Genomic DNA, 14,861 nt, shown 5'->3' with positions numbered 1-14,861 from the left:
CCAGCTGCTTGCCATTTGCAGAACTGGCTAATTTAATTAACTTGCATAGACAAGTCTGGTAGTTTTGCTGAAATATGCAAAGTTAGCTTTAAAAACAGTGGGTTTTTTGAAGAAAATAGAAGCACAAACGTCAGGATAAGGGTGGCTGCAAAGTGGGGAGTACAAGACATTTACATGCTGATAATGTCAGATGTTTGAAGCTGGAGATGCTGAGAATACAAAGAGTTGTAGTGACTGGTAGCCTCCGGTGCAAAGCTGGACTGAAGAGTTCTGTAGCTATTTGGTACTAAAAAGCAGCTGATTTGTGTTTTTAAGTAAGACTCCTAAATGCCATCACATTTTTGACAACAGGAAATCAGGAATGTTTCTGTAACTTGTAACTGAACATCCTATTCTAAATATATTCTAGTCCCACACTAAGGACAGTGTTCAGCTACACACAAGATCTATAGATATTTATATGCAACAGCCAGGGGGTATGAAACATTGACCTTTATCCATAGGCCCCAGCGATCCTGCCTCAGGCAGAGAAGATTCAGTCTCAGGGGAACTATCATTTTTCAGCAGAAAGTTAAAACCAGTCAGCCATGAGCAGCAAGTGACAGTGAAAATGGAAACATTCCACCTCCTCTCCAAACAGTCCAAGTCTTGCCCCTTTCAAGGCAACGGGTTTGAACTCAGTGAAATCTGAACCTTATGCTGAAGCAGAAATGTTATGCGGAACAGGAAGCCTCATTACCCCTAAAGATGAAGGGGAAAGCCAAACAAGCACAAGACGGCAGATAAATAAAGCATTCTCAGATTGGGTGTCCTGGACTGAAAGAGCAAGCAGGCTGAAGCTCACCATAACCTCTGTGTTGCGCAGCACATTCTGATATCCAGCAGGATGGAGCACTATTCCACTGGGGTTTGTGTAAACTCCATGGATGTGCAAGACACTGAGCTTCTTTTTCTCTTGTGCCCACTCCAGCACCTGCACAAAATAAACACAAAATATCAGCAAGCAGTGACCATCAATTTGGGCTCCTCGGCAACTTAGAATTTAGTGGGGCAAATGTTTTCATTTGTCAAATCTCTCATTCCAGGAATTAAATTGTTAAGGAACATTTCTGAGATTCTGGAGGTGGGAGAAATGAAATCCCAGTGCGCATGAAGAAAACAAACCCAAATCATCTGCAAGGCATCTACACCACAGGAGGCCAGTGTTTATCCAAAGCCTCTCACGGGTCAGCTTAGGCCATTCCTCCACAGGGGAACCAGATGCTCTTCCCAGGCACCTCGCAGCAGGTCTTGCACGGTCATCTTTTTTCAGTAACAGGTTCAAGTTATTAACAGCACATAGACTGAAATTCAACACATGCCTGAAAAGCTATTTGAAAAGTCAGTTTCTCCTTAATGTATCTACTCTCATGAGTTCTGGACACAGCTTCTCTCACATCAGACTAACGATGCCAAAATGCTGATTTGCACCAGAGGTTCAGCTGTTTGTGTTATCACCCATGATTGATAGGAAAAGGTTGAATCCTGACTCATGACTCAGCAAGGAAAGGGTGAAACAGGCTATTTGATTATTTTAGTATCCACTTCTCTTAAATCTACATGTTTATTCCATTACCAGTCTAGACTCAAAACAGTTTTGAGAAAGCTTATCAGTTTAGCCTTTGCATGCTTTAGTATAAAATCCTTATCACATTTTCATAGTTGCTTACCATGTTTGCGAATTCATTCCTATACAGCTCATCTCCTTATTTAACCCTACAATGACAGACTGCTGCATTTGTATCATTGCAAATATATCCAGCAGTACAGATTGGGAGATCATGTAGGAGACTGGAGTTCAAAAATTTGATGGAACTGTGGTATATTTTACTTAGACATAATTGAAAAAAATCACTAGCTACTCACACTATTTCTTTAAACCCTACAGCATGCTTGGCCTTTTATGGACAGTATGGAGAACAGATTCTTGACCCAGGTTTGAACTGACAATGTAAGGATCAGGAATAGGACAGAGCACCACGTGCCTGAGTGGTGCAATTTAGAATGTGCTGTTGATTCGACAGTTTGTTAAAGTAAAATAAAATTAGGATTATCTGTCTGTTTGGTGACTGCTCCATCATGAGGTCTAGGGGTCAGAAACCTTATGGAGGAAGTGTGCATGAAGGAGGGACTTGGAGGAGAGTTTGACATGTGGCAGAGTGGGTAAGGGATGGGGTTTCAGGAGAAAAAGAGGGGGCTACATGGAAGAAAATAGAGATTACAGGAGGAAGACAAAAAGTAACAGAGGATGGGAGAAAGAAAAAGACGACAAGAACAGAAAAGTAGGCAGGGGTTAAATAGCGCAAGGCCTTGAAGGTTATGGCCCAGCAAGTATTATATATTCTATAATGTACCGCAAAAGGAATGTGTTTTATCTAAAGAGACTGATCAGCTTTGTTCGGTGCGTATAGCTTCCTGCATAGTTCAAAATCTTAAAGCCAAGTCCTACCTGGAGTCAGATAAAGCTGGGACCACACTGGCAGTTGAAGCCAGGAGTCTGAAACAGATCAAAGCTGTAAAGAAGATGTTAAAGATGCTTGCAGGCTTCTCCTGAGTTACAAGGACGTCAGCCAGCAATCATGACATTGCTAAGGATCGGCATTTGGGATGCAAGGACCTTGAAGTACACACAGTTTTTACCAACTCCACTCCTAGAATACCAGAGACACTTAAATGTACAACACTCCAGATCAACCAAACTGGTGTTTTATCTACCACTATAAATTAATGTCAGTATCAATAGCATGACACATTTCAAGTAGGTGCAGGATGTTTACCATCACTGCCTAGGTCAGGCTGCCCATGACCTATGACTTATGTGAATAAACAGCAGAATGTTTAGCCTTGCTGACACAAAGATCAGTGTCTGGTTTACCTTTTTTTCATCAGTAAGGTCAAGAGATTCAAGCTGTTTCCCTTGGTCTGCTGCATACAGTTCCAGCAGGTTATCAAAGTTCGTGGTTAATACGAGTGCTCCATTTTCCATTAAGTGAAGCACAGACTGAAGCAGCTGTTTCCCAGAATCTTCCATTTTAGACTCCAGGTCATCGAACACCTCGTATAAACAGTCTTTGAAAAATGTGGAGCGGACATTGCTAGTGCGCTGTGGAGGGAATCAAACAAACCAAGGTCAGAGTTGGGAATTTGGTTTCCTATAGCACTTTTCATACAATGGGGGCAAGAGCAGTATAAAAACCTAAATACATACCCTGAAACACTTTGCAAAGCAACGAGTCAAATTATGTGTAAGGCAAACAGAGCAGCAGTTATGTGATCAGGTTAAAGAATGCAAAGCTGCCTGAACGGCTGAGATGGAATGTGGGCCGGGACCCAAAGCTGATCTGTCCAGCCAGGCACATCTGATATGCTCATCACTGGGAGCTAGAAGCAAGGCACCCTGCTTTTTCCTTAAAATACAGTGGGATTTTTACTGTCTGTCGAACACTCAGGCCAGCAGAAGGCACCTAAATGTAATCATTCAGAATGCGGCACCTTTACCTATAGCACCTCTAGGGCTGCACTTCAGTGGCAGCAACAAGGATGAACCCAAGGTGAGATTTGAACCATATCCTTCTACCCAGAAGTGAGACCACTGGCAGCCAGGCCTCCCCAAAACCCACAACTTAAAAGCATATTCTTCCCAAAATACAACAGATCAAGGGGGTTACACTATGCAGCACGCTCTGCCTTTGGGAGAACATGCTTACTCTGAAATATCTAAGAAAAACTAACATTTACACTCTCCAGTGGTGCAAAAATACGCTGTTAACAGAGCAGGTACTTTCTACAAGACAGCTATGTACGGGAACAGCGTATAGATCAAGCTGATCTCCACAAACTGGCATCTAAGCTCCCAACATCACCATGTCAGCCCATACAACCATGACATACCGGGCCAGAGCCATCAAGCACTGGGCCTGCGATGCACCATCTGACTGATCCCAGCCCAAATGGTTTGGCGCCTTGATACTGGCAAACTAAGGGTGGGAGCAGGCACTTCATGCAACTCTCTCAAACCTGAGGTTGCACAAAGAACAGTGCACCAGGACGATGGGTGTGTTTCAGAGAGAGCTATACCTAGCTTTGACTGGAAGGTCCAGTCAGGCCCCCTGGGGCAACTGCGCGGGGGGGGGGGGGAATCCTTGGCCACTCCCCTGCTCTAAAAGCCACATTCTTCTACACATTTAAGTTGATGAATCCTGCTGTATGTACTCACTTACCGGAGACAGTTTCTGGATAAGGTCATGGGCAACATGAACAAGGTTCTTATCTTCTCTGAGACATTTCTGAAATTTTATGCTCTCCTCTTCTTCAAGAAGATCAAAGTCAATAGCAGCATCCAATAGGGCCTGGATTAACCCTTTCCAAGACTTCAATGCTGGAACTTGAGGAGCTACTGCTGCACTGATCCCTGTCCCAATTACCAGAACAAGTTCCCGGGGCTTTTTGGTTTTAAGGCTTGGCAACAGTTTCCTGCAATGGAGTAAGAGAGAAGTACATTTGTGCTAACATAAATGAATGTCCCAAATGCACACACTGGGTCACAGAACTTAGAGGAGACAATGGACAAGGCTGAAGCTGCTCTTTGCTCAGATTTGGAGTCAGAGCGTACACTCAGTCTCTCATGGAAAGCGAAGGGAAGTGACAGAGTTCTCACAAAAGGCAGTGCACAGTTCTCCAGGCCAGTAACAGCCAGCTATAGGTATGAGATATTCCCAACTTGGTCTTTTATCAGCCCAGTGAAGGCAAAATGCCTGCTACCCCGAAAGCAGAATAAGTCAAGTTAACTTTATTTAGTTACAGGACAGCAGAGACCCTGGCAATTGGTCCTCCACCTCTAGAAATGCAGGTTAGAAGGACGGCTGGAATGGGGTAAGGGACACAGAGCTTTGCGTTGAGGGTATCAGCCGCTGACACTAAAGTTCTTTACACTTTTGCATACATCAACTGTCAGCCTCAAAATACATTCCTTGCCCCATACCAAAGGGTGCTCCAGCCCACCTCTGCGGATTTGGGAAGAAGAAATAATGTAACCCTAAGTGAGTCTGATTCCAACTTCAAAAAGGCCCAGACAGCTCGTCACCAACTTTTATTTATTAAGGGACAGGTGCTACACTGACATCCCTTGAGACAGAAGCTTTTTTTATATACAGAACAGGCCAGCAGAAGTAAAAGTTTCTTCCCAGTGTATGCTGCTCAGGAAGGGCCATCTTTAGTGTCTCCATGACCCAGTGTCACTGGCCTCTGCTGAGACTAGTATGCAGAGGGTGGGGAGAGGGATTTATAGTGAGCCATGAAAAGGAGCAGAGTCAAAGCCATCCTTTTCAAAGCTTAGGCCATGCAGAGTCTTATAAAGGGATTGTCTGCCCACACCCTATTGAATGGAAGCAATTACCCCATCACTAGTGATTAACTAACAAGGTGTAGTTAGTGTGTAGTTTTACCCAGTGACCACAGTGTCCCAGAAAGGTTCAGCTATTACTAGAGAATGAGCAAAGAGAAGCAGCCCAAATACAAAAGGAACATTTCATTTGTGAAGTCTTGACACTCAGCAAAGATGGGAAAGTAGATACAGAGATACCCTAGGGTATGCTTACACTGCAACCCCCTCACCCCAGCAAGGCTCAAAGCCCAGGTCAGCTAACCCGGCTAGTGCTACAGGGCTAAAAATAGCAGTGCATGTCTTCCCACTCAGGTTCAAGCCCGGGGTCTCAGAGCCTAAACAGGAACATCTACATGGCTATTTTTAGCTCAGTAGCGTAAGCCCAAGTCAGGTGACCCAGGCTCTGAGACTTGCTGCACTAGGCCATTTTTTGTGTGTATGCAGTGTAGACATTCCCATAGTCTCTGTCTCAATGCAGGTTCTGTATTGAGTTGTGTGGGCACAGTAGCAGATTTGCCTGAAAACTCTTTTGAGGTCACCACAGTACCACTTGACAAAAACACCGTGTTTGACCCTTTGGTTTGTGCCACGTGTGTTATTGGTTGCCATTGCAAATCTGGCTCTATTCAGTTCATTCAGAAAATGTAGGCAGTTAAATTATTTTTGAACCCCAATTCTCCCTCATCTACAAAAGAAACAAGACGCTTTTCCCAATAGCATGGGAATTAAATCTTAACCAAGACTTTATATTTTCAAAATCCTGAGCATCTAAGAGCACACGCCCAATATAGGGACGATTCCAAGCAATAACAGCTCAGGAAAAAGATTCTGTTCCCACACTGATAAGCAATAGCCACTTCTATCAGTGCATTCCTAGCAGCCATCCTCCTCTGTTTATTTTAGAATTCAGCAGGCTGGATGAAAAAGAAAAAAAAATAAACCAAAGACCCCAATTTTTTTATTGTTATTTAAATTAAGAAGTTTTATTTCATCCATCTTCCTGCATTCTCCCAGCCACTAAACAGGCTAGTTGAATACACTTCCTCCAACAGCTCTTCAGACAGACAGTTTTCTTTCCGGATTGGGTCGGCGGAACATAGTGCACTGGCTAGTATCTAAGCTCACCCAGGCACCCTCCAGCATGATAGGGAGTAGAATGAAAGAAAAGGAAGCAAAAGACACCCTTTTCAATTAAAATAAAATTTGTAAAATTGGACTTGAATCAAAGATACAATTCAAACTTTAAAAATCTTAAAGAAATCTGTTTGTTTATCCACCCTGAGAAGAAAACACTGGCTATAATGGATTGTTGAAGACAGCATACATTGTCAGACAAGCATTGGAGAGATCACTGAGTCAATGCTAGATGGCACATCCCTTTCTAAAATGAATGCAGGGTCATGGAAAAAAGCTCTCATCACTTCCCTTTTACTTATCCTACATTAACAGTGAAAGATTAGTAAGTTTACCTGGGCTTTTTTGCAGGTGGTACTCCATCCACTAACAACATTTCTTTATCTAAATTCACAGTCACGGTAGAATCCATCCAGTTTCTCTAGCAGACAAAGTTACAATAAGCAAAATTAATATATGCAATCTGATCTGGAGCAGACTAAATAACTCTGCCAAGTCAACTTTGTAAACAAAGAACAAATATTTAGTATCATTATCACATCACTTTTGGGCTAAGGATTGCCCTATTCTGGATTTTGCTTATCAGTGTGATCTTTACTGAACCAAAAATGTATTATTTTTAATGAAGTTTTGCAAAGTATCCAGGAGACTATTACAATGGATGCCTATCACAAATAGTTTCAAACTCCCCATTAGCTAGAATATCCTGTTAGAAGCTGAAAAAACAAGAATTCCAACTCCTCCCTCCAACATTTTTCTCCCAGGTTAATAGCTGGAATGAACATTGTTGATTTCGTTTCAAACCGCCTCCATAATCATTGTGCCACTGCATGATCATGCCTGATGCCAGCCTGACTGTAGGATCACCTCTTCCACCATGCAGCTGTTCTCCCTCAAGATACTATCACTGGCATCAAGGCAATACCTCGATTCTAGTCAAACACCTTCATTTTACCTTGCCCACTCATCTTGGTTTGTTGGCCTGTATCCTTGGGCAATGTTGGCACTTCTCTGAGAACCATATTTGACAACAAACTTGCTGCTCCAGGGCCAGCAGGAGTAAGCACAAAGATTTTTGTTGACTTAAAAATAAAAATAAAAAATAAATAAAAAAAGCTAGTGTGGATTTTTTTTTATTCTTCAGAGATGAGTTAATAATCCTATTCGTTCTATATCTAGACTCCAGAAGATATTCCATGCTGATAATTTCAAGGTCAAATGATATACCTGAAAACCCTTGTCAATACCCATTTAAATGACATTCTTGATCAGGAGCTTTGCCAGCATATTTTTCCTACTACTAAATCAGCCCCTCCAGAACAAAACTATCACCCAGGGAAGAGAGTCTCTAGTCTTAGTCTCTATTGCCTACTCAGTCCTTAGCAATCTCAAAGCAGCCAGCAAGATTCTAGTTTGTGCTAAATGTGATGGTAGTTTTTGTGACATGGAAGTGTATTCAGTAGCAACTGGCCTGAGACCACAATTTATTTTACACAGATCACTGACTTTCAGAGCTATTCAGCCTGGGCCAGATCTGAACAAATGACCTACAGGTGAGACTCTTTGTTCCTTTGCTAGTCCCGAGTCAGCCAGTACCTCTACAAAGAGCTTTTAAGGCATGTTATATTTTAGAGTAAAAACTCAGTGTCCTCTTAATATGTTTTGGTGTAAATTGGGGGACTGAACCTAATAACATCTGCATATTAACTTCATGGTCCCAATTCCCTTCTAGTAACACTTACATAAACCTAAGGAGAGCAAACAGTGCTAAACATTTTCCCCTCAGCTATGCAATTTAAGTGTGACCAACTTAGATTTTTTGTAGTCTACAAAGCAAGAAAAATTAAAAAAAACTTTACTGCTATGCCCTGTTTTGACAATGTCTTTCAAATTCCAGCCCTTCAGGAATTTTAGTAGCCACGTGATAATCTTATGAAAATAAGGTAACTGACTAAAGTGGTTGGAAAGTGTCTTCAGGTACCTAGGAAATTTATAGTTCTAATTTTTTCCTATAAGTATGCAACCTACAATTCCATTTCAAACATGTTAACGCTGCTGGCTAATTTCCATTTCCACCCTGGTAATGCAGAGGTGTTGTATGCAATACTGGGGTCTGTATTAACAGTGTCACTGGTTTCCAGACTAGAACACCTCTGCTCATTTCCAACTTACATGAACAAAGCACATTAAACAGTGATCAGGAAAAGCCTACTACAGGCTCCCACTGACACATGTGCCTGACTTGCTTTAGTATCCAACAGGAATTACTAGGATGCAAGGAAGGGAGAACACATTCTATTTTTAGAATTCTATTGGCAAAGACATAGCCTTAAGCATGAGCCAGCACTTTCAGCAACTTTATGTTTACAATCACTGATCAATACACATATTAAGATACAGCTGAGGGAGGTGTGAGCTAATATGCTCTTCTCTGAAGAAACTTGGTAGGGTAGAGGCCTCGGCAGTTGGCTTCCTGACATTCTCTGGAGGGTAGGGACTCTTCCTTGCTTGGCCAGTAACAATGGCAGAATTACAGTGGTTCAAAGAATACAAGTCTCCTGGAAATCTCAGCCAGCCAGCTACAGTTAATTTAATTTAATACTGCAGAAAGCTACAATCATGAAATTCCACCTGTACTGATAGACTTATCAGGTTTATTTCAGTGACACATTTAAATAGATTCTATTGCAAAGAATAGCTTTATCAGTGTAGTGGAGGGTTTCTTAACATACACAAACATGAAAGAATATTAAGTGCTACTGTACACAATGTGATTAGTTAAAGATCTGTTAGCAGGGCTAATGGCATTTTTGAGGAAATTAAAACATTCAGTGAAATCTATGGTGGCACCATATGCAGATGAAAGCACTGTCACTCATCCCCATCTTCAGCTTCCACCCAACATCATAAGGAACATCCTGCACAGGCACTGAGATGGACTGGATGGTCCAGCAGGTCTCATTTCCAACTTCCATGATTACATATTCCTGCAGCATGTTAGTTTCATCGTCATCTCTTCCTGTCCCTGAGCCTTCACATTCTCAGCTGCAGGGCAGAAAGTACCCCTTGGGACAGGCGGTCCCCATATCACTTCTGAAACAGATCAGTGCACAGAAATCTTACAGCACTGGAGACTGGAGAACAAGATGTATAGTCCAGGGGTTCAGCCCACAGAGGTGACACAGTGACTGAGGCTGATTGGAGGGTGGAGGGGAGTGCAGAAGAGATTACTGGCTCTTTTTATTCAGACTAAGTGCAGCTCCCAAACTTCTGGCAAGTTAGACTCAGACTCCTAGACTTTAAGGCCAGAAGCGACCATCATGATCATCTAGTCTGATCTCCTGCACATTGCAGGCCAAGTTGTCAGTGTACCCTCGGCTGTGACATCATCATTGGTACAGTTTACAGAACTCAAAATACACCCTGGCTTTCTTCCCATATGCTGATTTAATACATGCAGGCTGTGCCTCTTATAGACCTCAGATGACCTTTATTAGTACCCTCTTTATAAGTGAGTGCCCCCCCGCCAAAAAAAGTTTTGATTTTCTGCATTGGATTACTTTTTTTCTGCAGTATGCTGATCACAACCTCACTGTTACATACTTGTAAATTTACAAAGTGAAAATAATTTAATCTCATTCTTTCTGGCTCAACATATTGTTGTATGAACTACTCCCATGTCCAAAAAAGGTATAGAAGGAAAAGCAATTTTCCTCCAGCAGTATTAATTCTGATGTGATCCAAGTCAGTGATTGTTTCCATGGGGAACATTTTATCTCTCCTCAGTTATTTCTGATCATTCTAAACCCTGTTAATAGAAAAAAGTATTTCGAAGCAGGTCAATCACAGCACAAAGAAAGATGTAAATAAGGTATAAAAATCTGTTTAGACACAAACTAATAGGGTTTAAGCATTAAATGTAGCTGAAATATAAAATCATATTTTGCACATTCATTTATGCAAAACCACCTCAATTCCACAATGAAAAACAGGAATGACAGCCAAGTGTTTAATAGTTATTTAGGCCACTTAAGTTTTCCAGGGACTCTGTTCTAAGCCCAGGTAGCCTACATAGGCTTCAAAAGTTCTTTAAAAAATGACACCCAGGTAGTTTAAGTACAAAATTTAAGTTTTTATGTGAGTTTCACATTTTCATATAATCAGGCAATTGACAGTCAAGTATCAAAACAGTTTACAGAATTTGGATGTAAGCATTTCTCTGTACTGCCTGCAAACTCAGGAAAGAGTGCTTATATTTAAAGCATTAGCAGCAGTCAGGCTATTACTGGCAGGGATGACAGTTCTTAAGAACAAGGTCTTAATTCCAGAGTCAAGAAATGTTAAGTCTTTAGGTCAGGTGCCAGGAGAAAATGGCTGCTCTCCAGGGGTGATGGAACTGTGAGTGAATGAGCATCTTCCGGACCAGGCTAGTAGGCACTTGAATTATATAGAGCCTTGTGCCAACTGCATTGTGGAGAAGATTGCAGAGGGGAGTCTTACACTAGCTGGTATTGCTATGAATGGCAGTCCAATGAAGAACAAAAGTGATGATAAAATGGGAAATAGCAACACCCAGGCAAAAAAAAAACAAAAAAAAACAATTTTTAATTCTTCCTGCTCCCTGGAACACCCTAGTTTATACTACAGTAATTTTGGAGACTGTGTGAGCATCAAGCGCTGAAGATTTCTTGGGTCCAAAATCCTGTTCTCCCATCATAAGACTACCCCTCTTATGGAGAGAGGGAAAGACCAAAAGCATTTCTCAAAAGGTCTGAATTAGTCTGAAATGGAGAAAGTCAGGTCATATTTATCTTATGATAAGTAGTTCTGTTGATCTTATTCTTGCAGTGAAAAATCTGAGTTCTTTATCCTGACAGCTCTGCAAAATGCTGAATGCAGGTTTTAAAAAGTCTTTTTTTTATTAAAGATGTGAGGTGACTTGCACATTGATTTGAAATGATTGTGCAGAGTGAAGAGATAACTGAACACCCACTATGTGCAACGAAAGTGATTTTTAAAATGGATCATCCTTAAATCTACACAAATAATGTTATCTAATACTGTATGACAGGCTTCGAAGCCTATACAAATAATGGATCCATAGCACCTGGACAAGATGCAGTCAGTGAGACCAAGTGCAGTAAGGCACAAAAAATGCATATTTTTTGCTAATTTGATCAGAAAGTTTGAGTTACTGAAAGTAAAGTACATACAGCAACTGCAGTAACTGGTGTTAAGTAATATTTGTAATAGTTTGTTTTAATAAAAATCCATGCACAAGATGCACATACAAAGCCATACTACATTGTACTTTAAAGTCCAGATAATTTCTTCTGAGTATTTTTATTTTAGAACTGAAAGTCTCGAACGAGTTTCCAGGTTTTTAAACACACACACTAACACACACCACTATCACAACTAACTCCTTACAAGCAGTTTCAAATGAGAAACCAAATGAATGGGTCATGAAAACTGAACTCTCCTCTTCTCATTCCAAAGATAGGCCCTTCAGTGCAGGCTCAAGGCATAGTAGCAGTTTGCACTGCAAGCTGTTGTGTGAATTTCAGCCTCCAGCTGCCACCAGCATAGAGATTCATAGGTGGACTGCAGGCCAAATCTGAACCACCAGACTTTTGAATGGACCGCAAAAAAATTGATTACCCATGATCTTTCTAGCACCTGATCCTGCATTCTTTGCATGCTCCAAGTTCTCAGTGACTTCATGGGAGTTTGGAGCAGCATGTTCCCAAGGATTTTGGGACTTAACCCTTCAAGTATGTTGTCTTTAACAAGAGAAAGTAATTCATGTCAGGAGTTCCCTATGTTACGGAGTTATATACAGACATTATTTACATTTAATGTCACCTAAAAACTGTGTCTTTTTCCACCTCATTTTGAACTTCTGCAAAAAATGATGAAGTAGAATGAACTGCAATATTACCAGACTGCCCATGCAACGAGTATCAAACATAACAGATCATCATTTCATTGACAAATTTATACAGCACATAACAGCTTCCAAATTGTTTTAATTTATAATAAAATATTTATAACACCTGTTCTCTTACCTTTATATTTTCTGTTGTCCTCTGACCGTCCCTTTGATTAGATTGTGTCACTGTAGATCCAAAGAAAAGTTAGGAACACTCCAAACAGGTATCAGTTTCTTCCAGATCTAACCAACCTGCTCTCATTTACTCCCACGTTATGAAACAAAGAGATCAGATCAGGACGGCAGATGTTTCTTAGATATGGCGCGTGTAATGAGGTGTGCCTTAAAGAACCCTTGACCACACTTGCAAAATAGCCACTAATGACTGACCAATTTATCTCTGAAGTCTGATATTACTTTTTCAAAGCAAAGATGTGTGTGTCAGGAGGCACAATAGCACATATCAAACAAGAGTTCTGTATGAAGAGGATAGAGATTATGGTCATCTAGGCCTGTAAATGGTAGGCACTTGATCTAATCAGTTCATTCAAGAATGTCAAACACCACTAAAACACGAGCTGGTATGTTTGATAAATCTTTGGTTACCCAACTTTTCCAACTAAGAAGTTTATTTTCCCCTTATGGAAGCAATTCTAGGGTGTTTACTTGAGAATCTTGCAGTAGCAGGCTACAGAATCAAAGATAACACTGGCAGAAAGGTGCAGTTGTGTAATATTGTCTGCTCCCCACATTTTGCAAAAAGTAGCCACCCAAAATCACCTCAGTAACTTTTGGTTTAACCAGTTCTTGAATCTCTGCAGTGATGGTGTTCCAAACAATCCCCCTTGAAACTCAGAACTCTTTCCTAATATCTAGCCTAAACTTTCCTCCCTTAACTTCAGTTCATTCCTCCTACCAATTTCTGAGAATTAAGTGCTGCCTTCCTACAACACATGGTTATCTTCCAAGGTCATCCCTGTGATTATGCCTTGAGCCATCTCTTTCTTCAACTATATAAATTCAGCTCCCACGGTCTCTCTTCAAATGACCTATCCTTCAATTCTCAAGTTATTTGTATTTCCCTTTAGATTTCCTACATCCTTCTTAAGTTTTGAGAGACAGTACTACGGACTGCAGCCAGTTGGACTAGAGCTGCAGGAAGTCAGTTATAGGACACTAATGTGGTATTTTCATCCTGATACACACATCAGAAGTCAATAGTGCTGCTTTTTTCATGACCCCATCCCTCTACATGCTCCTGTCTGGTTACCTATCTATCTGTAACCTTAGCAACTAAGTCTGCACAGGAGTTTCCATCTGTACTATTTGCTTCTTCCTAAGTGTTTAACAGGTTCCCATCAACCAGAGATTGTTTTTCCTGACTTATAACCGATTACACAGTAGATGAATGGTCGCTCGAGCTGAAACCAGGAGTCTAATGTACTTATTTGATTAAACTTCTGACAACCCTGATGTTTAACTTTGTAATAGTACAGGACAAGGGGATAGCGCCGACCCTGCAAATCCACCACACAGCACACTGTCTCAAGCACTGGTTTCACTCTCCACATCCCAGGAGGGGCTTTCATAGAGCTAGTGAAACATCCCCCGACGGCCACAGCTAGGCGAGGAGCACGGCCCTGGAACAGCGCGCACGCGGTAAAACGGCGCGGTGGCGACTGGCGCTGGGACCAGCCAACATTTAAAAGCCCTTTTTCCTGGTATAAAAGGGGGTGTGCGGGAGGCCTGCTCCGCGTAGCCGTCTCCCTAGCACGGACGTGTCCGCTAGGATGGGGCTGCAGCGCCCTGCTCGGGGACCCATGGCCACATGGCCACGCCACCCCGCCCCACCCCAGAGGGGGCTGTATTTCCTCGCCAGGTGAGCCATGGCCATGCAGCACCGCCCAGCCTGGCTACCCCCACCGCGCCTCCCCGCCGGGCAAGCGTTCCCCGCCGCGGGCAGGAGGAGCGGGGCCGGGCCCGGCCGGGCGCAGGGCAGCGGCGAGAGGGGAGGGAGGGGCCCAGACCGTCCCCGCCCGGCCGGGCTCCGCCGCGTACTCACCTAGCTGCGGGGCCCCGCCGTTACCTCACCTCACCTCACCTCTCCGCCCCTCCCTCCGCCACCGCCCAGCCTCTACTGCCGGGCGCCGCCTCACACCGGCGCAGCGCGGCGCTGCCCAGCCCGCCACTTCCCTCTGCGCAAGCGCGTCACCCCTTCCGCGCATTTCTTACGGCGCAGGGGCCTTCCTGGGCGCCGGTGCAACCCGGCTCGCTTGGCGCCGGCGCACTCCGAGGAAGGTCCCGCGCCCGCCTCGCTCTCGTGCCACAGCGAAGGGCAGGTAAGGGAGGAGCTGACAGGGAGCCTCTCGGGGC

General features: G+C 42.8%; 1 protein-coding gene across 3 annotated transcripts in view; it reads right to left on the bottom strand.

Annotated features, from left to right (window-relative positions):
* FAM118B (family with sequence similarity 118 member B) overlaps positions 1-14,861 on the bottom strand; it is a 20,159-nt gene extending 5,298 nt beyond the window's left edge. For 2 of the 3 annotated variants that reach the window (XM_067563455.1, XM_067563458.1), the window contains exons 1-6: positions 14,551-14,692; positions 12,625-12,674; positions 6,892-6,977; positions 4,260-4,512; positions 2,915-3,142; positions 845-973 (exon numbers count right to left, since the gene is read on the bottom strand). In XM_067563455.1, coding sequence (XP_067419556.1) covers positions 845-973; positions 2,915-3,142; positions 4,260-4,512; positions 6,892-6,968 — 687 coding nt within the window. In that variant the 5' untranslated portion in view covers positions 6,969-6,977; positions 12,625-12,674; positions 14,551-14,692. Of the gene's footprint in view, positions 1-844; positions 974-2,914; positions 3,143-4,259; positions 4,513-6,891; positions 6,978-12,624; positions 12,675-14,550; positions 14,693-14,720 lie in introns of those variants that run through there. The other variant, XM_067563465.1, reaches the window with a different exon arrangement.

This window comes from Emydura macquarii, unplaced genomic scaffold, assembly GCF_026122565.2.
Source record: "Emydura macquarii macquarii isolate MOO-44397 ecotype Brisbane River unplaced genomic scaffold, CSIRO-AGI_Emac_v2 contig_312, whole genome shotgun sequence".
Classification (NCBI taxonomy): domain Eukaryota; kingdom Metazoa; phylum Chordata; order Testudines; family Chelidae; genus Emydura; species Emydura macquarii.
This window is presented reverse-complemented; position numbering and strand designations above follow the sequence as displayed.